The sequence below is a fragment of the Octopus bimaculoides genome, chromosome 1 (assembly GCF_046866305.1).
Source record: "Octopus bimaculoides isolate indiv1 chromosome 1, ASM4686630v1, whole genome shotgun sequence".
NCBI lineage: Eukaryota > Metazoa > Mollusca > Cephalopoda > Octopoda > Octopodidae > Octopus > Octopus bimaculoides.
Window position 1 is genome coordinate 55,950,245 of NC_142928.1, and position 26,335 is coordinate 55,976,579.

Genomic DNA, 26,335 nt, shown 5'->3' on the forward strand with positions numbered 1-26,335 from the left:
AACCTTTTGTTTTAATTGTAAGAAATATAATTCCTTGTACAAGTTTATAAATATTCGATAAGGTGTTTTTGTTCTTGTTGTTTAATCCTATGCCAAACCTGTTTATAGGCGCTTCAGCTGTGACCATTCAACTTTTTCTTTTTTAACTATCAGGGTTTACGTTATCTAGTGTAACCTTTATTTAAGGTAATAGGGTGTGATTTTTGGGTGAGATTTGGCTGCTATTTCTAGCACGGTTAGTAACTTCGTTGGCTCCTTACATCCGACGTATTAGTGTGTTTGTGTGTGTGTTAAGTATGAAAAAATTTAATGTTGAAAGCTAGAGATACTAAAAAGCATGACAAATACCATATAAGCCGACTGATTCTAATTATGAATAAAGGATTTTCCCAAAAATTTTGACGTCTTTGCTTTATGGAATGAGTCATCATCTGGCAAAGCAGAAAAGAAACGTAAAAGAGAAACGGTTGTTTTGTCTTTCTATTTTCATAACGCTAAAAATCGACTTCGATTGCTAAAAAAAATAAGTACAACAGAAATTATAAAACTCTCATTTTATTAAATACGAACTGCATGTAATTTGACAGTTATTCCAGTTTTTGTTTCGATAAATTTCATTGTCTAATTTTTCCATGAAGCTGATGAAAGTTGGTGTGAATAAAACACAGTAAAGCAAAATTTAGAAAATAGTTTTATTATTGGAAAGGGAGAAATGACAACAAAGACTTTGGCAGATGACAAGGATTTGACTTAAGTGACTTCGAAGTTAACGCTTTGTGTCTGTGTGTCTGTTTTTTAATGAAAAATGTGAAAATTTGGCAAAGTTTTTAAACTTTTCTTCCGTTTTATCTCTCTTCACTTGACTGTCACAAAAAATATCTAAAGTAGTTTAGCATTCACAAAATCGATGATTCTTTTTTTCGAAAACTTGTCTGTGTTTTTGTTATGAGCTGACTTACATGAATTTTGAAAAAGAAAAAGTGTGAGGAATTATAGATGAGGTGGTAAGCGGGCCAAATCCTGTTTAACAGTGTCATCTGTGAGAGAAGGGGAGGCAGAGCGTGTAATTGAGGGAGTCGTTAACGACTACACGACAGTAATTTGGAAGAAAGATTTGACAAATCAGCTGCCTTCAAAGCTCTTGGCTTAACATCTGGCCATCTTTCGACGACTTGGCCGATCATGTCCAGCAGAGTTCGTCAACTTATTAGTAGTGTTTTTGGTACTTCTTCAATCAAATCAGATAATTTTCAACGCGTAAATGGTTCCCGGCGCCTAACAGAAGCTGAAGTAAATGATGGTTCTTCGACATCCTCACAACTTTTTTCCGGAACATCGGATACATCGGCAGAATCTACTGCTTACCCTTACACACGACCTACATTTCTCTTTATGGACTCTGAACAGGTAAAACAGTCAAGAGATCAAACCAAAAGACCAGCAGTTATCCCTAATGACATCAATAAGATTCCTATTAAGGCTGGCTATGCTGAGTAAGTAATTTTTGTGTTCTTTTCAAACTAGTTCTATCAACTTTTATTAGACATCATTTCACCAAGACTTTGATTTACTTCAGCGTATTGAACACCTTTCTAAAGGAATATCATTCTGATCACAAAAGTGAAAACAAAGAAATTAACAATTATAACATGAATAATTTGTTAATTAATCAGTTGTTAAGTTAGTAAGCCAAGTCATTTGACTATATTTGATTGCATTTCAAGAGTTCGGTGATGTTTGAACGTCATATTTCCACATACACACAGCTCCTTGCATACGTTTGTATGAGTATATATATATATATATATATATATATATATATATATGTGTGTGTGTGTGTGTGTGTGTGTGTGTGTGTGTGAAAAAGTATTTATCATTTAGGTTCGGACTCATATCGGTTTGATGTCTGTACACGATAACAAACAACACCACCAAACTTTCTATGATGTTGAATTTCCCGTTAAAATAGACGGAAGTGATGTTCCAAACAGTAAACACTAAGGAGCGCCAGACAATGACATTAATACATTCGTTGTATTTATTAATTTAATATTTTCTTCGCTGTTCCTGCGTCTCATGCCGGATATCTTGTTTTGAAAATATTTTTTTAAATAAAAATAAGTACTCGAATTTCGACAAAAATTATATTATTTTGAACCACAAATTAAACGAATCAGCTATGTAGAGAAGTCTTTATATGATCGGTAGAAATAACAGTCAAATCGGCTTTATTGTAGAATACCCAAACAAAATAATGAAAAAATTTGAAATGCTATTGCTTCAGTCTCTCAAGTATGAAAATGTACTAATAAATGAAAACTAAATAAATTCATAAGTGTAAGGCAAACGAAATATATTAAATACGTTTATATTTACTTCAATTGTCATTATTATTTGGATTGAAAAACATTGAGAAAAACTTTGTCAGGCAAGTAATAAGAAATGCCAAAGGAACATTTCGGTAAAATCTGAAATGCTGTTTAATTTTCTAAAGAAGATCCATCTCATTACACATTCTAATATCATGAAAAGCGATATGATAGTGAAAGTTTTGGTATTGTACCCGTTCCCTTCATCATAATGTTTTACTTTTAATGATAACAAGTACATAAATATAAGAGTATAAATATGTTGACTGCATGTGAAATGACATTTTCATTTTATTATAAGAATTAAAGCAACATCATTTTAAATTTCAAAGAAATGAACAAGGAATTCCAGAGGTACTACATTCTAGTGGGAGGAAATATTGGATGTAGTGGTTAATACGGGGTGGGAGGAGAATATGGGTCATGAGAGGAGGAGAGATGAGTGATTGAACAAGCCAACTCGTAAGCAGACGCTGCTCTAGTAACAGTTAAAAGAAAAAGTAGAAAAAGTAAGGAGAGAGAGAGTAAATAACATTCTGTAGACCAGAGGTTGGAGTGTTAATGAGTAAATCCATGCCAATCAGTTGATGAGCATTTATTTAGAAGCAATCAAGGATGTCTGTGTGTGTGTAACAACAGCATTGTCTCATGTGGAAACAGTACTCTAATAATGTAGACCTGCGCTTCATAGAGAATTTTAGTTGCTGAGGACTGAAGTATTTTCTGACCAGTTTTTTAGTTGCAGATTTGGTTATGTTGAGGGTGTTCACCTAGAGAGATTCTTAGTTATGTTGGAGCCTAGCATTTGCATCAACCTATACTAGGGAAGTGGGATAAAGTTTGTTGGTTGGTGTAGCGATTGTTACTTTGTGCAGTTGAAGCAGACAAGATTAGCAATACCCCCATTGGAAGCTGTTTTCAAGGTCCCTTTTCGTGGAGCATTATAGATTTGGTGTCAGATGTCTAGATTGAATATGAATAATGTTTGGGTGTAGAAGGTTGAAGAATAAAGTGTTGAATCATTTCCTTAGGAGTGGGCATTGAGTTAAAAGCAATTAAGTCATTAATGTATGGGAGGAAGTGTATGAGGAACAAAACTCAGTCCTGGAACACATCAGAATTGATAGAATGAGGGGTCAGAGACAGCACCAGCAGCAATGCCAAGGTGATGGATAAAACCCATAGGTGAACTGTTTTACCAAGAGATTTGTTTGCCAGAAACAGATGAAAGCTTTTCTAATGTCAAAGACTGCAACATTGTTTTTACCAAAGTTTTCAAAGGTAAAAATTCTACTGGTGCATATCATAGGAGAGTGGATCTTTAGTAAATCTTGTTTTATGAAAGCTGTACTGGTGGTCATTAGAGAAAGAGAGAGATTCAAGGTGATTGTTGTTATGCTCACACATTAAGAGAGTTACTAAAGACTGCACATAGCATGAATTAATCTTTTTCCTTTTATGTCACTGCCTATAAAACATTGTTTTGGTTTATTGTGGGCGAACTTTTTGCAAGAGTTCATTTGCCATAAAGATGAATCTGTTGTGTCTCTTCATCTAGAAACTACAATATTGGTGATGAGGTTTTTGCCATCCGAATAAGTAGGAACTGATTTGATCACAAACACATTCTGGAGTTTGTTTGTGACAGTTCCAGGACATTCACTTTTAGACATGTTAAAATAAATGAATTTAATGGTGAAAATTTTGAATTAAGTTTGTGTTGATAGTGATGTTATTAAAGATGCAGGCAAAGAAAGAGCCATACTTCTCAGTGCCTATGATGCCCCCACATACAATTTGTTCTGCATTTTATTGTTCCAACCAAACTCCATGACCATACATACACAAACCTAGTCGAATCAATAACTAAACATCTGTAATCCATACCCAACCCTGTTATTGGAAGGTTTAGATTCAATAAACACAACAGTTTACCCAGGGAAACTACAGAAAGTATCTGTTGGCATTACATCAAATAACTGAGTATATGCCACTCTATATGACATGTTAAACTATCTTGTGTGTGGCATTGAAAATGACAGAATCCAGTTACAACTTTTCAGTGAAAGTACCATGAAGTCTATCATGGTCAAATCAGCAATAATTCAAAACCAAGAACACTTGACATCAGTTAAGCAAAGTTTGAAGGGCAACCAACAGCATTCCTAGTATGTGTGTTCAAAGTTAAGGAATGTTTTTACTATAAAAACCCATGACACATCATTAAAATGTGTTGCAAGATCTGAGCAACACTCAAAACCTAACCATGCTACCCATATACTTTGAAATGATCATTCCACCATGTCGCCAACTTTCAACGGCCAAACAGATATTTATATGTATAAAGTAAGGGAGCACCATACTGATCCCATGATTGCCAACATTTGCGTCAATGGATTTACTTACCCATAAAAGTTGATACTGGAGTATTTGTTGGTTATTAATGAAACTACTCTTACCCAACTGCAAGGAATTACCAGACCATTACAAATTCAGCCAACTACCATCAAACTTTGCACCCACACTGAGAAAACTGTACTCCTCTAGGAACTGTTGAAGTCAGAAAAAGGACATTCCCTATGGTCACTCCTGGGAAAGAGCCAGGCTCTGCTGAGTCAAAATTGGTTATAACACACTCAACTGGGAGAAATTGTTCAGCATTGTACCTACAAACAGTGCAAAAATAGTCATGCAACAAAAACTGGTTGTTCTAAAAAAAAATGAGTATGGTGGGGTACTCAGTAAAGCTATAAGTACATTAAAGAATATTGACTCCAAAGCTGTACCAGTGTTTTCCAAAGCTAGGCTTGTTCCATATTCCCCAAAAGAAGGAATTTAAGTCAGGCTCAACAAATTAGTGCAAGAAGGTATTTGTCAGTCTGAAAATTACTCAAAATGGGATTCTTCAGTAATACCAGTTGTAAAAGAGGATGGGATGACAAGAATCTGTAGACATAAACAAATCAGCCATTGTCATTGCTCTCCTCATTATGCAACTCTGAATTAGCTATGATGGTTACCTTCTTTGGGGTGCCAGAGTAATTATTCCTCTCAATCTAAGGTAGATAGTGCTCAGTCAACTTTACTTTTGAACACACATCCAGATGTCAGTAGGATGCAGGCACTAGTCAGATGCCATGTTCAGTGACCAAAAATGAATAGGGACATAGAAACTCATGTTAGAGGTTGCAGTGAATGTCAGATGTATGCCAACATGCTGATCAGTATTCCAATACACCTCTGGGAGCAGCCTTTGAGTTTATAGATCCATCCACATATATATTATACAGGGCCATTTCTGGCAGGATGGTTTTGATTGTTGTAGATACTTTAGATGGATTGAAATTTCCCTTCTCTAGCAACTGTTGAAAAACTTAGATCTGTTTTTGCAACACATGACCTTCCAAACAACTATGTATTAGCTAATGGTTCTGCTTTTATAAGTGATGAATTTCCAAAGTTTATATCTTTAAATGGTCTACATGTGCATTCTTGTCACCTACTCTTCCATATCTTCCCTAATTATTATCCCTACTCATCATCCCTCAACACCTATCCGTCATTATATTCACCCTCTCACCCATTCTCCATTTCTCTCACACTCACCTATACACTCTTGCAACCTCTACCTACCCATACAATCTGTTCTGTTCACACATGCTTCTACTCACCTGTACCTTGAGGGTTCACCCCTAACACCTCATCACCACTGTTTTATCTCTTTCTGGTTTCATTCTGGTAACTCCCACCCTTCTTCTATGATGTGAGCAGCCATTTGTTTGAAACTCTAACGACTGTGCAACCAGGAGATGGTGACGAAGGAATGGCCCCTTTAGCGCATCACACGGTCGGCACAAATATATAAACAAAAAATGAAATGAGGTTAAAATGAGTTAAGTGCCAAGAAAAAGAGAGAGACACAACCGGTAAAAAGGTATAAGAGAAAGGTTTCATTGGTTGTCAACTTGAATGTCCATGTGTGTGTGTGAGTGCGACATAATAAAACATAATATTAGACAGGCTGTCGTGTAAACAAAGTGTGTGTGTATACAAATATGTGTATGCGAATGCAAGAGATACAGAGCATAGAAAAGAGTCTATAAGGACATTAGAAGAAAGTCCAGGCACAAGGATGGGAAATACCAGTTCGTATCTAATGGTTGAAGTGCTGTACCAAGAAGTCGTGGCGTCAAGGCAGAGCCGAAGAAAGACACATGTTGTGTAAGAAGTTGAGGCTTTAATGCTGTTGCCGGTTACTTGGTACAGGAGTTCTTGCAGGTTGTATTCACTGTTAACCTTGGTGAAGCATTTCACAAACAGCATGGAGAAAGTCATGTTAGCATTCGGGGTTCAGAAAACTGTGCCACGTGACCTTACTGAAGGCGGCGATTGGTTGGGTTGCACCCTGGCGCAAAATAGAACAAGAGACAAAATGCACCAATACCAACCAATCAGAGTGGTAGACACAACAGGGTCAAATATGCAGCCGAAGGCTAGCTGTTATCTGCTACGTTCACATTCATGTATATATAACAGAAAGAGAGAGAGAAGCTTCACTACAAAACCAACAAAATATTTGTTAACCTTACTCAGAAACTGATATTTTAATAGATCTGGCTGCGATAATGAAGGATTAAAGTTCAGTAGTTCATTTTTTAGGTCTTTCTGATATTTTTCCCACCCTTTACTTATTATGTTTGTACCGAATGGCTTAACTCATGGTAGATTTGGAATGCAGTCTTATATCTATTAGTACTTTTTATGCTCCCACTTTAGCTAATTCAACTGCTTTCCTCTTTCCTTTAATATCTGTATGGCTGGGTATCCAAATAATTATTACATGTTTATTATTTTCTGATAAATAATTATTTCATTTCAGAAGATTACTCACAAATCTTTTTTTAAATCCACCTACTTTTTCTTGACTGAAATAGTTTTAGGTTTGAATGAACTGTTGGTAAAAAAAATCTTTTTCTCATGGTATTTCTTTAACAGAATCTAAAGACGCTATACCCTGCCACACACTCCCTCAAATATTGTGAAATCATGATGTAATCTGAAGCTCATATGTGTATTATTATTATTTTTAAAGGTCCTACCCCATTGTCTGAATGTGACGCATCTGTATAACTGGCCCAGTTGTTAAAACAGATTGATTGTGTAATGTTATTGTGGTATTCTTTAATTTCCACTCTTGATTTTTTTTTTATTGTTATTCTGTAGGATTTTGATTGTTTTAAAGTAATAATATGCCATATACCTTTCATTCCTCTTTATCACAACTATGCCTCTCTGTCTCTGTTTTACTTTCTTAATTCTCTTTTTTAAAATTTTCTGTATTCTTTCCTTTCTTTCTGTTTCTATTTTTCTTTTTTTTTTATCTCTTTGTCTCATAGTTTTCTTATTTTATTCATTAATTGTATTCCATTTATTATTTTTATACTCATTGTTATTTCTATCCTATAACCAAATGGCTTTGTCAAACATAACTTAAAGTTTTAGAATAAATATTAAATTTTATACTACAAGCATTTAAATATGAAAACTTTAGTATTTATAAATCTCATTTTTGTTAAATATATTATGGCTCTATTAACTTATACACTATAACAAAATTTAAAATTGTGTTGAAAGTGAGTAACACTACAAATACTTGGAGTAATGATGGTATAATATCTCAATTTTAATTGTTGTTAATTTGTATTTGTTTGGGTGACTAAACAAATTTTATTGAACTGTAAATCAGAGAGAAAAGTTAAGAGAAATATTATCTCTATTAAAATCACAAGCTTCTCTCTTTCAACCTCTAGCAATGAATTTGAATTTAATAAGATTTTTTTTGTAGGCTATAATTGTCTAAAAACTATAGAACATTCATACTCTAACATTATACATCCTTTCTCCTATCATTTCATTCCAGCTTTCACATATCCTACACATTCAATGCCCATGTTTCACTACCTTTCATACCCATATTATTGGCCTTTCGTTCAGACAAGTAATTTCTTTATTGCCAGCAGAGATAATATCCTTCTGATTTTTTTCTTACTCTGACATAAATTACAACTAGCTTACCTTTCTTGAGTTTTATTCACCATTAAACAAAACATGTAGTGCTTGATACAAACTGAAATAGGGATGATTCACAGTAGTACAACAAACACAGGATGCAACTTTAGTTCTATAACAGCTGATTATAATTCATTTATCCCCACATTTTCAAATTAAACTCCATTACGTGTCAGCCAGTATTGATAGCTAAATTAAGAAACATTAATAACAAACATACACATAATCATCATCATCATTTAGCGTCCATTATCCAATGCTGATATGGGTTGGCTGCACTAGACTCCTGTCTGATTTGGTATGGTTTCTATGGCTGGATGTCTTTCCTAATGCCAACCACTCTGAGAGTATAATGGGTGCTTTTACATGCCACTGGCATGGGTGCCATTTGCGTGACACCGGTATCTGCCATGACTGCGATTTTACTTGGCTTGATAGGTCTTCTCAAGCATGACATAATGTCAAAGGTCTTGGTCATTGCCTCCATGAAGCCCAACACTTGAATTGAGCTTTTCACATGTCACCAGCATCAGCCACTTTGCTTCAGTGAGGCCCAATGCTTGAAAGGTGCTTTTCACATGCCACCGGCAGGGGCTATATATATATTATAATATATAGTCCTTTAAGTGAAAGGAGTGAAATAACAAGAAAGCAAAGTAGAGTAGGTAGATGTCAAAGGGGGTTCATCATCTCTACTCACCACCTCTTGATGGTCTGTTTCAGAAGAACCATCTGTTCATGAGTGTAGAAGCATCATCTTGAGGTATCATTTATTTGGGAGACTCGGATGCTGCTGGTTTAGGTACAAGATTGGATAGATAAACATTTTATAATAGTGTTGGTAATCATATCTGCACATGGGAGAGCAAAGAACTTTGAGAATTCATCCACAATGGTCAGCAAATAGCTTTCTCTTTTTTTCTTTCTTTTCTTTTTGTTTTGTTTTGTAGTTGAGAGGAGAGGTCACTTAGAAACAAGGCCTAGTTTCTCAAATATCTGAGTAGCCTTTATCACATGAGCAGGTATTGGATTATAAAACCTTGGTTTTATCTCAGCACATGTGCAGCATGTAAAGATCATTCTTTTGACTTCCTCAGCAGAATATAGAAGATTTCTGGCACACACAGAATGAAGCACCTGTAAGTCCTTAACAAGGAAGAATTTGTATTTGGTCTTGCAACAGACACAGCAGGCATTCCTTCAGCCTAAGCATCCACCTGGTGAATCCACTTCATAATACAGCTGGAGGCTTGTGAGTATTCTCAATCTTGCCTGTGCTAACATATTTGGTATCATACCTAATTAGTGGAGTTTTCACCCTCCATCTGAAATTTATGGTACCAGAGCCATGGAACTTTGTAGAGGAGACATTGGCTATATCTAGCCAATAGCATTTGGCCTCCTCTGCTGGTTCCTGCTCTTCGCCTGTAATGGTTGTGACATCCCAATTCCTCATGTTGTCTCCTCCTGGACCTGCTTCAGGATTCCAGGGAACACATCGTTTGTGCTGCCATGTCACACCTAGAAGAAGTTGCAGTCTTATTGCTTGTTATAGCAACATTGGGTGGAAATTGCAGTATGCTTTTCTAACAGATTCCTTTACCTGAGATCCAAATGTATCCCTTGTTAATCCCTGCAACAGATGATGCAATATGTTTGTTGTTTTGAACCCCTTTCATATTGCCGTTTTTTGGTGGTCTTATTCATGCCAGGAACTAAGCTTGTATTTGTTTGTGACCCACAAGAGGTAGGAAATATGAAACAGAAATAGGTGAAGAAACTGAAAGGGATCGTTCAAAGAAAGAAAAGGTTTGAATAGTGTCATAGAAATAAGCCAGAGGGGGTAGATAAGCTGTGGGGAAAGTACAATGAGAGAAAAGAGTTAGAGGGCAGAGCCATGATGAGTGAACACAAGATATAAATGCAGGCAGGGCTACGGGTTTAAGAAGTTTACTTTAAAATAACAAGGTTTAGGATTCATTCTCACTGCATGGGTACTTTTGACTGATGTCATTTACTATAGCCACAGGTTGGCCAATGTCTTGTGAGTGAAATTGGTCAATGGAAACTGAAAGAAGCTTGTCATATGTGAATGTATGTTTGTGTCTTCTCCTTCTTTTGACATGTGTGTGCCTGATTCAAAACAAAGTCACTTTTTGCACAAATAGTGTTATTTGTTTACAATTTTCCATAAAGACATATTCAGCCATTGAGCTATTCATTATCTGAAGAACTAAGAAAAATATTACAGTACTCGCAAACAACTGAGGATTGATGATCAGAAGAACATCTGATGATATAAGATCTGTCTCAAGAAGTCTAACTCATGCAAGCATGGAAAAGAGGATGGATGCTAAATGATAATGATGGTGGTGGTAACAGCAGCAAAGGCAGAGTAATAGAAGAGAGATAAATTAAGGGGATGTTGTACTGAATGCTATATCAAACAATTCTTAATTGAACTTTTTCACTGCTGAAGTTTTTAGCAACACTCATAGAAAGAGGGAGATAGTTCCAAGAAATTAAGAATTAATCTCTTAATGTTAATTTACATGTATCTAACTTTATGATTATGATGTATGTACATGAACTACATACTGGTACTGAACCAACAATATCCACTCTACTACTCAATAGGGACTTAAGAGCAGTTATGACTACATAACATTGTGCTACAATACAATTAGTTCTCTGTAAATGACATCCGTGACCTGGTTATTAAGAAATTCCTATTATAGTTTTATTTTTAAGATGTTAATATATCTCAAAAAGACATGAACATCACAACTTCTCTTTGTTCACTACTTATAAATATGAAACTTATGGGTTAAATATTATTGTTATCTAACCCTAAATATGATCTGGTATACCAAACTAGAGTTGAGGTTCACATCTGCACTAATTTGTTATCTATATGAGGATTAAAGCCTCTTAATCCCTTCATCAAATTATATGTATGTATGTGTGTGTGCATGTGTACTTATACAAATGCTCAGACTCTAATCAAATTGAAATCATCTCTACCTCATACAGATGACACTTGAACATACTGATAACGTCTTTCCATATTTTCTTTCTAGTAGTCCTAATAATCAAATTTTGGATGTCAGTGTGTGAAATTTATTATTTTTATCAGGGTTTTTTTTCATCTTAATCACTACTTTCATCTCTAAAAAAAATAATTTTATTTCTTCTGTAATAACACTCATTGTTGATACTTATGACGATTTCTTTCTTTGTAATGAAAACTTATAAAGAAAAGGAAATGGAAAGCCCTTATCACCTCACCATTGTCTAAAATTGTCACATGCTCAGAGAAAGCACAGTAGGGTTAATTTGATATTTGACTGCTGCTTATGTTGTTGGCTGATGGGATGAGAGCTACATTCAATGCTGACAAAATTTAAACTTACAATGTAAAAGGTTGTAACTAAATGTTACAAGACATCATCAAGGCTTTAATGTTTCTACTGTAAAAAATAATTTCTAACTTTAGCACAGTCATTAATTTTGAAGAAATGATGTTATCAACTTCCATTGACCCTAGCACTTGACTGGTACTTAGGACTTGGTACTTACTTACCAACCCTGAAAGGATGAAAGGCAATGTTAACCTCAGTGGGTTTTAAACAGTCTATGATGTTACTAAATACCATATGCCTATTTAATTGTCTTTTAGTCTCTGCAATTTCTGCAACATTATTGCTGATATTACTCTTTTACTTGTTTCAGTCATTTGACTGTGGCCATGCTGGAGCACCGCCTTTAGTCAAGTAATTCGACCCCAGGACTTATTCTTTGTAAGCCTAGTACTTATTCTGTCTGTCTCTTTTGCCGAACTGCTAAGTTACAGGGACGTAAACACACCAGCATCAGTTGTCAAGCGATGTTGGGGGGGACAAACATAGACACACACATACATATATATATATATACATATATACGACAGGCTTCTTTTAGTTTCCATCCACCAAATCCACTCACAAGGCTTTGGTCGGCCCGAGGCTATAGTAGAAGACACTTGCCCAAGGTGCCACACAGTCGGACTGAAGCCGGAACCATGTGGTTCGTAAGCAAGCTACTTACCACACAGCCACTCCTACACTTATTATTAACAAAAACAATGATGATAATGACAATGACAACGGTTTCTTTTTTCCTAATAATGGCTTATTAGAGTTGTTGAAGCCATGTAGAAGGACACTCTCAGCAAAGTGACACCTGGCACATTAAATTCCTTATCAAACTTGTTAATAATAGGGTTCAGTAAGGAATTTAGTGTGCTAGGTGTTCCTTAAGGCTTGCTTTTTTTTCTCTCACCACCACTTGCAAATTCATTTCAGTTCTAGAAGAGGTGAAGCTCTTTCTATAGCTAACAAGTGTGATGTTATCCAAATCTCCAGTGACAAAACTTGTGATAGCTCATTGTTCCTGTCTAGAATAAACTGTCTCTCAACTACTTAATACTATAACAACTGAAATAAACTTCATCACAGTCCTCCAATCTATGGTACTACAAGTCACTGCTCAAATTAGTTGAAATCAACTCTCCTCAGACAACCCTTTCATTGACACTCTAGGTATTTCGAACCTTAGTTACGTGATAAAATTATAAGAAATAAATGAGTGGCCAAAGTCTCAGCTGAGTTGTTGTTTAGCTCCAGGTTAGCTTTGATCTAGCATACCTATTATCTAAGGCATTCCAACCATGACTATCCTCTCTTTTTCACAGAGAGTGTATCTACAACTACATTTTCCTAATATGTCTTTCTTAATTTAAAACAGTAGCATGAAGAAAATTAGAAAGATTTAACAGAAATAATTGGTTGGTTAATTCACTTGATAGCAGGAGTAGTAAATGGTCTGGAACAATACAGTTTAGAAATGAATAATAAATAATGAACACTTATACACTGCAGACTAATCAAAGTAAGACCAAACTATATGAAACAGTTTTGTTTGAAAAGTATGCTCAGAAAAATAGCACAAAAGTATGCAACAGAAGAGTCAGCATTTGAAACTCTGGTGCCATTAACTTCTGCTTACCCAGATGTGCTACATCATCATCACCAATTCCTGATGTTCCAGTTACCTTTGAAGATAAAGATGGTGATCCTGATATATAACTCCGCTTAGTTGTCAATTTCAGATCTTCGTTTTGAAAATAGCTGTGATGAATTTTCTTACTTAAGCCATCAGATTTATTGTACCTGTATTTATGTTTTAGTCTTTCTGCATTAAAATTTTATTTGCTTTTCATTTAGTGTTTCTTTTTCTTTTATGAATTAGCTTGTACTGATTTACAAAGTATTTTAAATGTGGGATGAAGTAGTCAACTGTTGAGAGTAAACTTATGTACAAATCTAACCACTGGTATCTGGTATTCCACAGATTCCAATGATATTGGCTTAATGAGTGGTAACTGTGTAAAATAACAGTAACAATGTTGGAATTTTCCATTTTATAAAGCTGTTTCGATATGCTTAATTTCAGAGTAATAAATGCTGGTAAATCACTCAACAATGAAGATCAGGCTGTGGCAGTTCGCTGTGTCATTTCTCGACATATTAACATGGTTCCGACCAACCCTTCGTGCAATTCTATAGAGAGAAATGGAGCCAATAATTCTGAGAAAAATAGCACTGCTGCAGAAGAGTCAAAGGTTAGTGTTTTACATTTTGAAAGCTTTACACTTTAAAATGACAGGATTTCAACTAAACTATTTAGTTTGGAATATGGAGCAGAAATTTTGAGTTTCACTTTAAAAGTTTGTTATTAAATGCATCACATAGGTATGTAAAATTAAATTTTGCTTATTTCTCTTATGTCATTTCTGAGAAATTTATATCATTGATATTAAAGATCTCTATAGATTATTTGGTTATCCTTAACTGTTCAAATATGATTATACATAAATTACTAAACAATGAACAGGATCATACAGCCCTGCTAATTTTGGAATTCTAACCATATTTACAGATACTCTCTCTTGGTTTCAAATTTTTCTAGTTTACTTTCTGTAAATCTACAGCAAAAACCTACTGTTATTTATTTCTAGGTCTTAATACCTGTGTCATATGTTATATCTTAAATATAACTCTTCTTAGTTGTCAATTTCAGACCTTCACTTTATATGTTATATATAACATATGACACAATCATTAAGTCTGAGCTACTTACTTTTATCCATCACTGCATTCTCTCCAGTAGTATGTTTCATGCATTCTCTCCAGTAGTATGTTTCTACTCTCTCTCTCTCTCTCTCTCTCTCTCTCTCTCTCTCTCTCTCTCTCTCTCTCTCTCTCTCCCTCTCTCTCCTTGAAATCAAGCAAGGCCCATCAGCACAAAGGTTTAGAGGAAAGGGGTGCACATGTATATCTGAGATAACAAAAATAGCAGTGAAATAAATGATAGAAGATGAAATACAATGGAATGATAACAAACAAAAACTGATGGCAATAAAAAAATATAAATGTAATGAGAGAGTTAGAAAGGAACAGCTAATATTAAAATGAAGGCAATCACCAATATTAGACAAGGTATTGTTAACTCAAAGAGATCAAGGAAAACAATGTTGTTCTGGAGGAAAAAGCTATATGCATAGAATTTGCAATATACTGATGTAATATTCAAGAAGTGCAAATGTGATTTGCTAAATTTAGAAAACTGAGTTTCTCCGACTGGCAGGACCAAGAAAAGTAGCTCCTCTGAACACCTATGGAAGTATCAGTAGAAAAGGGCTAATCTTGTGATATTCAGTCAATGATAGGGTAGTTTTAATGATGAAAAGAGTTCATCACCTGCTAGCTTATTCATCTGAATCAGCAATCTATCAAACATGGACTGTACGTGTTTGGAGGAAACTGTCCAAATATATGAACAGTACTTCATTATTGTGTGGATCTGTCTTTTGTAGATATACAGTAAAGCTGTAGGTGTTTGGAACATATTTTGAATAGTAGAACAAGCCTTCCATTTTACCCACCACCTTGGCAACAGACATAACATAAGAGTCATATCTCAAATTAGTCCTACTCAAGAAAAGATCAATAATTTCTCAATGACACTGAGAAAATACTAGGATTGTCTTGGAAGCATTAAATGTAACAAGCCATTTGTATCTTCATTCTATGATCTCAGTCAGGTCACTAACTATAAACTAAGCAAGGCACTGCTGGATGGTGAAAAGATATAAACTATACATTGTTCAGTAGGCCAGTAAACTCTCTGTATAGCTGCATAATAATTATTGTTGAATCACTCAAAATTAAAAATTGTTTTTATCCCACTAAGACCCAAATGAGCAAACCTATGATCAAATGCATTATAGTCATGACCATCTCATTTTTTACCCATCATCCAGTGAGTGTGTCCTTTTCTAAAACAGTAGAGATAGTTTGAAGAAAGTTTAGCTGTTGTTACTAGCAGTTTATCTGACCTCTTAGTGGCTCGAATGTTGGTAGGCTATCTATTTTATGATAGACTCTTTTCATTGTGGAGTTTAACAAGGAATAAACTGTTACACATGAGCTATAGTTCGGATTTGGATCAAATTGTAAAACTGACATAAATGTTTTATTGCCAAACAGAATGTACAAACCTTTTATCCTATTAAATAGTGTTGCATTATCTCAGTCAATGGTGTTTCTCATATAAATTGATTTATAGCTTTAACACAAGACCAAAAATTTTAAGAGAATACATGGGCAATGTAATTGATTCTGGTGCTTGACTGCAACATATTTTATTGACACCAGAAGGGTAAAAGGCCAGGTTGTCCTTAGAATTTGAAATATATATCTCAGTACTGTTTCTATATCTACTGCTCTTTTGGTGGCTTCTATGGTTGCTCATGTAGGCTGTCTGCTTAATCTATTTATTGTAATTGTCTTGTTTTTGTTAGACCTTATTAATCAGTACATTTTAAAAATTTAATTAGATATATTGCTTTCAGTATTATTTTCTCCATCTAAGCTATTTCAGTTATTTGTGAATTAAAAAAAAATCAATCAGTGAAAATGCTTGCCAGAGCTCTTACTGTTTATGTTGGAACTAAAACTAGATCTTCTGATATTGTAGAACAAATTAGAATTTACCTACTTTGGAATATTTGATGGACATGGTGGATATGGAACTGCTGTCATGGCATCCCAAAATCTCCATATATATCTCATGGTAAGTATATTGTCAAACTTTGAAATTCAATATGCTTAATTCAGGTTATATTAATTTTAACAAATTATATAATGTAAAATTATTAACAATGTTGCTGCCATTGTTAATGAATTTCTTTCTTTATTTTTTGCCAGAAACATTTAACTAAGTTACTTGATTTAGGCATGCTGTCAAAGAAAGTCCACTCTTCGTATCATAACATCACAATTAATGATCTTATAATTGGTGCCCTTGAGACTACCTTCTTTGAAATGGTAAGCATTGTTTTGAAGTTTATTGACCCATTAGCTTATTCATAATTTATGAATTATTAAGAAAACTTTATATATATATATATATATATATATATATATATATATATATATATATATATATATATATATATACTAGCAGAGGCACCCAGCGTTGCTCGGGAATGAAATTGTTGCTTATATACTTGAAGAAAAAATGGCAAAATATGGTGTTTCTCATATAAATTGAGAGGACATTCTGTAGATGGACTCTCAGATGAATGATGGCTGGGCGCCTCTCATGAATGAGGAAAATTGAAGATGTGCCAAAAAGCCTCATTGGTACTTGGAAACTTTTACGAAAATTAAAATGGGGATTAAATGAAAATCTGATTTACGTGAATATCCTCACAAGAGTAATTGAAATAAATGGCGATTGTGGAAACCCCACGCGCGCGCGTGCATACACACGTGTCTTTGTAAATATGTTTGTATACATTTATGTATGTGTGTGTTTGTAAGAGACAGTGTGTGAGTGAGTCAAGGGGTGCGTGTGTATGTGTGTGAGACAGAGTGAGAGAGCGGTGTGTATGTAGTATTTACTCTCTCTCTCTCTCTCTCATACACACGAACATTCACAGTCACACACAAAATAGAGAGTGAAGCTTTTTGTCGTTGTTACGTCAATACCGGAGCACGCGCGCGCGCATACACACATGTGTCTTTGTAAATATTTTTGTATACATTTATGTATGTGTGTGTTTGTAAGAGACAGAGTGTGAGTGAGAGAGAGAGGTTTGTTGTCATGTATATGTACATGCTTAAATATACATACATCTTTGGATGTATGCATATGACAACACAGCCCTTGACTCACTCACACTCTGTGTCTTACAAACACGCACGCGCGCTCATACACACATGTGTCTTTGTAAATATGTTTGTATACATTTATGTATGTGTGTTTGTAAGAGACAGAGTGTGAGTGAGTCAAGGGGTGTGTGTGTGCGTGTGTATGTGTGTGAGAGAGCGGTGTTTATGTAGTATTTACTCTCTCTCTCTCTATCATACACACGAACACACACAGTCACACACAAAATAGAGAGTGAAGCTTTTTGCCGTTGTTACGTCAATACCGGAAGTTGACATTGAGGAACCTTTTTAAAGAAGTGAATCTTAAATATAAAGCAATATTATTTATTTTTAATTAAAAAAATCAAATGAAGAGCCTAACATTTATCCGAGGTCAAATTATTCATGCATTACAAGTATGGAAGCATTTGGTGAAGTCGATTTCACGTGAAAAGCGATTACACACACATCTCTGTTTTATATATAGTATAGATATATATATATATATAATCATCATCATCATCATCATCATAATACGTCCGCTTTCCATGCTGGTATAGGTTGGATGGTTTGACTACATTGTTTCTGTTCATTCAAGGTAACATAACCAAAAGGGGAAATAGAACAAGGAGCAGGGTATGAAGGTGGAGGAGAAAAAAAAATGGAGTGGGAGTGGGAGTGTGGTAGAAGAGTGACTGATGATTGTAGATTACAATTTGAGGGCTTCTGTCCATATACCACTTCGAAACATGAAAAGTTGGCTCAATATTGGCTTACTGAACAAGAAGCATGTTATTGTTTGTATTGTTCTTCGAGAATTATGTCTAATTTCATTATGTCTATTGTTTAGTTTGGGACCATTAAAAAAAAACATCTTTTTGTTTTTCCTAGGATGACTTAATATACCAAGAAAGACATTTGTGTCCTAATGCTGGTGGCTGCACTGCACTGGTGTCTGTGTTATTAGATGATAAGCTTTATGTAGCCCAAGCAGGAGATAGCAGGTAATTGGTTTTTGTAGTATATTACAGCACAAGAAGCAGGCGTGCATGAGTGAGTGAGTGAGTGAGTGATCATAAACTTAGAGTGGTTATACTTTAATTCTTCAATTAATCTTTTAATATATTTTAATATATAATATGATTGAGCCAAATAGCACCCATGTGAAAATTGCTTACTCACTTTTTGAAATATTTCTTGTCATTCTGTACTTGCAACATACTTTAATCTTGAAATAGCAGCATTTGCCCTTCTTGGTTTTCTCTTTAAAGGGCAGTTATAATTAGAAAGAATGACATTGTGTGTATGTCACAGGAGTTTACTCCAGATACTGAGAGACAAAGGATTCAGCAACTGGTATGGAACTACACTTTTTATTTTTATCTTTGATGTTATTGTTTTTTAATTTACTTTTTTATTTGTTTTGTACATAAATCTTGGTTGTTGTAAAAGCAATCACACTGGACTGACTCTGTTTGGTATATGTAGATATGGGAAGAAGCTATATGTGTACAATAATTATTTATTGTCAAACCTAACACTTTATGAAAAATTTTATTTTATGGAGAAATAATACTTAATTGATTCTAGTTGATCCTGCAACTTAAATTATCTAAATGACTGGACATCTTGATATTGTTATTGTATGGTAGGATATTATTATGTAAGATATTTTTATTTAAATACAAAGAAAAAATTATTTATGAAATGGAAAGTCGCAACAGTATTCTTTACTTAGATATTATAGGTTCACTATATTGATTTCATTTAGCTGAAAATTGGGATGATTTTTTGATAGAGAAATAATCAGTTTGAAAATCAAGAACAGGAAAATATTTGTAGCTTAGTTATTGAGCTTAGGAAAGCATGCAAACTAAATTTGGTCTCTGGCAGGACTTGAAACTAAAACATAAAGGTTACAAACTACATTTAATGAAGTCTAGACAGTCTACCAAATACAACACATCACTTGATGTTGATTAATAATATAAATGTTTCCCAATTTTAAACTAGTTTTCTTCAGTTAAATTTTCAAGTATTTATAAAATTCAATAGAATGGTATTTTTAAGATCTAATCATATTTGTTTTCCAGGCTTTAGATAACCCCAGTTTACTTCAAAAAGAATTCTCACCATCACAGTTTTCTAGAAATATATGGAAAAAGGATCTAGGAAAACAAGTATTACGCCGAACAGGTTATATGAAAGGATGGTGAGTAGATTTTCATTTATTTAGTTATATTTGTATGTAAATAACACAGTGGCAGATACTGGTTATGAGATTAACATGAATAACTTCTGATCACATGCTCATAAAGTGAAATGTTAGTGTTTATGCTGGGCAAGAGAACTCTCCCTCCTTTAGCTTGACTTGCTCACAAACAAGTTTCTACATCATGATATCCTATTGTAAGAACAATTACTTCAACAATATGTAAATTTGCCACATTAAAAAGAAATACCACCTACAGTAGCATAGAGCTACTTGTTTTTTGCTTTTGAATAGAGAAAGAAGGACTGTGCTCATGATCTTTGCAGGGATGTCAAGACCAGTGGGAGAAAAAGAAAAGAGAAACCACAGCTCCTCTGATACAGTCCATGCAATGGGCTTCTTTTCAGTTTCCACCTTGTCAAATTCATTCACTACTTTAGTCAACCTGAGATTGTGGTAAAAGACATTTACTCAAAGTACCACACTGGAATTGAATCCAGTACCACATGATTGTGAAGCAAACTTTTTAATTATATATGTGGGCCTGTGTCCATATGTATGGTCATGGTCATTTTGCTTTAATGAATACGAAGTATTACATTGGCCAGTGTAACCTTTTTTTTAATGATAGTTGAATGAAATTTTGGCTAACTATATTTTGCAGGTTTGCAACTGCATACAAGATCTCCCATTGGTTTAACATGAAAATTATTATATTGCATTACTGTAGCAGTTGAAACCTAAAGAGCTATGAAATTGTTTCCAAAAAAGAATTGTAAGATGAACAACTAGGGTAAATTACTGAAAACAAGTAAACAGTGCAGAAAAAAGTGCAACTGTGAATGAGAACAGTATTCTTGATCAAAACTGTAGAAACCAGTTGTACAGGGAAGTTGGCATAAGACTAATCTAAAACATTTTCACCTGAATGATTCATCACTTATTTAATGAGGTTGTTTTATTTTTTAGGAGCCCTAAGGTTATTACATGTGATGATATTAAACCACCATTAATATGTGGAGATGGAAAACAGGTAAGTAGAGAAGAATTTCTTCAGCTCTTAGTGTAAGACATTTCAAAAATGTGCAAGTTTTTTTAGATTTTTGTGCTTCGTATTCTCTAAATTTTCTAGCTTACTAAAATCATCATCATCATCGTTTAACATCCGTTTTCCATGCTGGCATGGGTTGAATGGTTTGACTGAGGTCTGGAGAGTCAGTGGCTGCACAAGGCTCTAATCTGATCGGGCAATGTTTCTACAGCAGGATGCCCTTCCTAACGCCAACCACTCCAAGAGTGTAGTGGGTGTTTTTTATGTGCCACCGGCACAGGAGCCAGTCAGGCGGGCCTGGCAGTGATCACGTTCAGATAGATCTTGTTATGTGCCACTGGCACAGGCACCTGTCAGTGAATACTGACATTGGTCATGTTCTGATGGTGCTTTTTACGTGCCACCGACATGAGAGCCAGTCAGTGGGTACTGGCATTGGCCATGTTCAGATGGTGCTTTTTATGTGCCACCAGCAGGGGGCACTGGCCACAGCTACAATGTTAGTTTTACTTGACTCAACAGGTCTTCTCAAGCATATATCACCTGATGCATGAAGGCTACTCTTAACTGGGCCGGACAAAATGATGATATTAAATGCTATCAGTTCAAGAAAAGGGCTGCAGGTCCACTGCTGAAACTTGAACTGTGTATCTATCACATGCCTGATTACTGATTATACTTTAGAGCAGCTGCTATCCCATCTCTTCTAATTTATCTCTGCACTTTTATCTGTATTATTTTATCTCTTGTAAGTCATTAGTTACTTGGCATTAGTGAGTTAGTCTTATATTAAGGAGATTAAAAAAACTGTAGTTAAAAAAGCAGAAAGAAATTGCAGTACATAACTTAAGGTATAAAGTTCAAGTCATGTCAGTAGCTGTCTTATATTAATTATGTTAAAATCATAGCAGTTAATTTTTAACAACATAATGTGTTAAAGTGAAATGAATATTAAGATGGTGACCCAGTAAAGGTACTATTATATTTAAAAAGGCCTAGCATCTGTGACCTTTTGATTTCATGCTGTGCATGAGAAAACATGCTTTGCAATCTTCAGTTGGAGATAGTAACATTTATTTCCAAAATATTCACTATGTCAACTCATGTGCATCTCGAACTTTAAACGTCCCACTCCGTTTAAAGAGAAAACTATCGTAAACAATAAAAAAGTAACTATATGAAAGCATTATTGCTCTTAAAAACAGCAGTAATGAGGTGGTTTTAAAGTGTTCATTGCATTGCTCGTGTGTATTTATCATAGGATTGGTGGTTTTTTTAAGCTTTCACTTTCATTTTTGACAAGCAGTATTTTTACCCTTCTTTTATTCAAATATTTAATATTATACCTATTAAGGTAGAAGTCTTGCTAACCGCCTCATTTTTGCTGTTTTTAACAGCAATAATGCTTTCATATAGTTACTTTTTTATTGTTTACGATAGTTTTCTCTTTAAACAGAGCAGGACGTTTAAAGTTCGAAATGCACACGAGTTGATGTAGTGGATATTTTGGAAATAGATGTTAATATCTCTAACTGAAGATTGCAAAGCATGTTTTCTCATGCATAGCATGAAATCAGTTGATATTAGGGTATGTTAAACTATCTTCAAATTCCATCCTGAAGGTAGGCTTATTTTTTAAAGTGTTCATTGCATTGCTCGTGTGTGTATTTATCGTAGAATTGGTGGTTTTTTTGAAGCTTTCGGTTTCATCTTTGGCAAGCGATATTTTTACCCTTCTTTTATTCAAGTATATATAGATATGATATTATACGATATGCATATATGTGGTAGATTTTTAATTTGATACTTAATTTGGAGGTTTCATGTTTGATCTTTTTATTTTTGCTCCTGATGGAGCAAGCTGTAATTATCCTGTTTTTTTTTTTTAATTTTCATTTCAAACATAGTTTATCTAGACCTACAATACAGTGTGTACTTCTTTTTCGAGATGGTAGGATGTCATTTGAGGTAGATTTGGCTGCTATTTCTTTTGGCTTGAATAATTGCTTAGATACTGTCTTGCTGTATTATTGCCTTGTAGTTCAAGATGAAGAGACACTGGCATGTATAATGCTACTCAATTCTTAGATATTGGCAGAGGCTGCACATGCATGCTATCTCCACTGTTACTGATATCATCATCATCATCATCATCATCGTTTAACGTCCGCTTTCCATGCTAGCATGGGTTGGACGATTTGACTGAGGACTGGTGAAACCGGATGGCAACACCAGGCTCCAGTCTGATTTGGCAGAGTTTCTACAGCTGGATGCCCTTCCTAACGCCAACCACTCAAAATTGCAGTAATTCTCTTTATATTAATGCTTCAGATCCACCATTAACCCTGAGAGTCTAGTAAATCATGAATTTCCTAGTTACTTTAGGAGTAAATCTGAGGACCCAGTATTCATCTAGATGTTCTTTGTTTTTTCTTTACATTTGTCACTGAAGTCAAGTAGGTCCTCTGGTACAGCAGTTGCCAAAATTGTAAGATACAAACATTTTCAGAAAAATCAAAAATTTAGATTTCAAAGGATCGCTTAAACAACTTTCTGAATCAGAAACTGAAATGCATAAATACTTTTAAACAAATTTCTTTTCTATCAACACTTTTTTATGTCTGCCCCCACCATACACTCACATCATGACTCTTGCACTGTTCACTTTCTTGACTTTTGTACATAATTCTATGTACTATACATGCACCTTTGATGTGTTGTAGTGCACCTGAGCACTATACACGATAATTTCATTATTATTATTATTATATAAAATTCACAATAGAGAAAATTTGCTGTGTCAACATAGCTATATTGAAACATTCTTCATTCAGCATATTTTAAAATTTCTATGATTATTTTATTGGCAGTTTAAGTTCTCAAGTCAAATCTTATCCAGGCCAGCTTTGCCTTTCATCCTCTGGGCTTGATAAAATAAGCATTTAGGTTGATTAAATCAACTACATCTGACCCACAAAATTTGTACCTTGTGCCAGTTTTGAATATCATTATTTTATCATCATTATTTCAGGCTTGTTTAATGGGAACAATACGAGTAAGCCGGGGATTTGGTGATCATGATCTTTATGTAATGTCTTCAAATATACATCTGAAGCCTTTTCTATCTTGTGTGCCTGAGGTAAGTAGTCATCTATTCAGATGTTTACTCAATGTGGTTTTTTTCCTGTGAAGTTAAGAAAATAGAATATAAATATTTTACTTTATGCTAAAGTAATGGAAGCTCTCAAGATATCTGTTTATGGAATCAATGCAGGTTTGGTATCTGGTATCTAGGCTGTGTGTGGATCATGTTTGGTGGCGACAGATAAGGAAGAATGAAGGGTCATATCACCTGCATAAGAGTAGGCAGTGTTAGATGTAACAGCAAGTATGCCATTGATGTATAGAAGGAAAAGAGTTGGGGACAAAACTAAATCAGGAGAACACCAGAGTTGATTGAGAGTCGGGAAAAAAGAGCTCTGTCAATACATAATGCAGATAGGAAATATGGGTGGAACCCGTATGCAGGAAGATTTGCTTGCAAGACAGTCAAAGGCTTTGTTAATGTCTAGGGCAACAACATTGTTTTTTCTGAACTTCTCAAAAGTTAGAGCCCTGCTGGTGAGTGAAGAAGATGGAGGAAGGTTGAAGGTGTTGAAGAACATGATTGTTAGAAGTGAGATCCCTTGTTATACAACCCTGTAGATTGTAGTTTCATTTATTCTGAGAGGCAACTATTGAAACTAGTAGGATCTAAATCCTCTTTTATTCACATCCACAAGAGGAGCTAAGCTTATTGAAAAACCAATAACACACATCAACAGCTTTATAATGTTGTTGCTGCTTACAATGAGGAACCATTCCATCATGTGATACTTAAGTACTGATAGTCAGACTGGATACACTTGGTGCTGGCTCTAAACATAATACAAGAGATGCAAACCACTGACTTCTCAACTACATGTCAAAAATTTTTACATAAAACTTCTAATTTATCGGAGAGGAAAATAGAGATTTGTGTTGTTAGTTTTCTCAAAGGGTTGTAAATCAAGTGTTTCTAAATTAGGAATTAGAACTTAATTAAGGAACAAGTTACTACCACATCATGATGCTGGACACATATTTACAATTACAGCACCAACCATTTCACGATTTGTATTTTTATTAAGTAATTCAATTAGCAAAAGTTGTAAGGATTATGTTTTGTAGCACTGTCCACTATAGGGGGTTCCTATAAGGTTGTTATCCACCCCTGATTGGAACTCTCCCGTATGACATGTACGCATGCTCAGTGACTTGCTTTAACTTCTGCAGATATGTTTCTTTATATATTTATTAATAAGGGTAGAAATTGATATTAATCAATTAGAACCAGTGGTCTAGCATATTAAAAAAATCTGAAGATTAAAATTATATTACATACAAAAATAAGAGGAATGACCAGCAAAAGTGGACTCCTATATGCTAGAAATAGATGCCGATTCGGCATCTATTTCTAGCATATAGGAGTCCACTTTTGCTGGTCATTCCTCCTATTTTTGAATATATATATAGGAGTCCACTTTTGCTGGTCATTCCTCTTATTTTTGTATATATATATATATATATATATATATATATGTGTGTGTGTGTTTGTTTTATTAAATAATAAATTTACAGCATTGGATCTAATATTCCTCTAATTATTAAACTTTATAGTGTGACTGTCCCTACCTCTTCTACACCTCATCATGCTCATTGCCAAATCAGTGAATGGTTGCTGAAAGCAGATTGGAATCAGGCAATACTTCACTGCGAGGAGATATAAGCTTCTGCTTATTCCTGTCTGAAGTATCGTCCGATACTTCAGACTTATCGTCCGATGAATTTACTTTGTTAACATTCTTCATCGACAGAATTTTTATACCTTTCAACCTTTCAGTCAAGTCCACCTTTCTTCCAGTAACATACTGTCCATATAATCTTAAATATTTCTTTAACTCAGGCACAGTAAGTACTTCGATAGCTGAATTATCGAGCTGCTTTATATTCATGATAAGACGTAAAACAATAACAATGGCGTGGATAGTCTGCGGAAGTTTAATTGTCTACATGGAGCGCCGCCTAGCCAAGGGAGATAACCTACTTATAGGAAAGCCCTATAGCTGCTTATGCCATAAAAAGTATTTTAGTTACAGAAAGATACACGTGTTTTAAGATACTTTACATTTTTTTTTTGTTTCCCTTAGGTGCGAGTATATGATTTAAATGATTCTGAAATGTCTGATAATGACATTCTTTTAATGGGCTCAGATGGATTTTGGGATTTTGTATCTAATGAAGAAGCAGCTGAATATGTACGTAAAAGGATGTTTGAGCTAGAACAGACAGATGACAA

At 34.7% G+C, this 26,335-nt stretch overlaps 1 protein-coding gene across 1 annotated transcript in view; it reads left to right on the forward strand.

The window, feature by feature from the left end:
• The first annotated feature begins 414 nt into the window (after positions 1-414).
• The window catches only part of LOC106883884 (protein phosphatase 1H), a 32,228-nt gene continuing 6,307 nt past the window's right edge, over positions 415-26,335 (forward strand). The window contains exons 1-10 of the mRNA XM_014935023.3: positions 415-1,493; positions 13,932-14,100; positions 16,518-16,613; positions 16,748-16,867; positions 18,587-18,699; positions 18,967-19,051; positions 19,789-19,907; positions 20,877-20,940; positions 23,990-24,097; positions 26,187-26,335. Of these exons, the coding sequence (XP_014790509.1) occupies positions 1,183-1,493; positions 13,932-14,100; positions 16,518-16,613; positions 16,748-16,867; positions 18,587-18,699; positions 18,967-19,051; positions 19,789-19,907; positions 20,877-20,940; positions 23,990-24,097; positions 26,187-26,335 (1,334 nt within the window). The 5' untranslated portion in view covers positions 415-1,182. The remainder of the gene's footprint in view (positions 1,494-13,931; positions 14,101-16,517; positions 16,614-16,747; positions 16,868-18,586; positions 18,700-18,966; positions 19,052-19,788; positions 19,908-20,876; positions 20,941-23,989; positions 24,098-26,186) is intronic.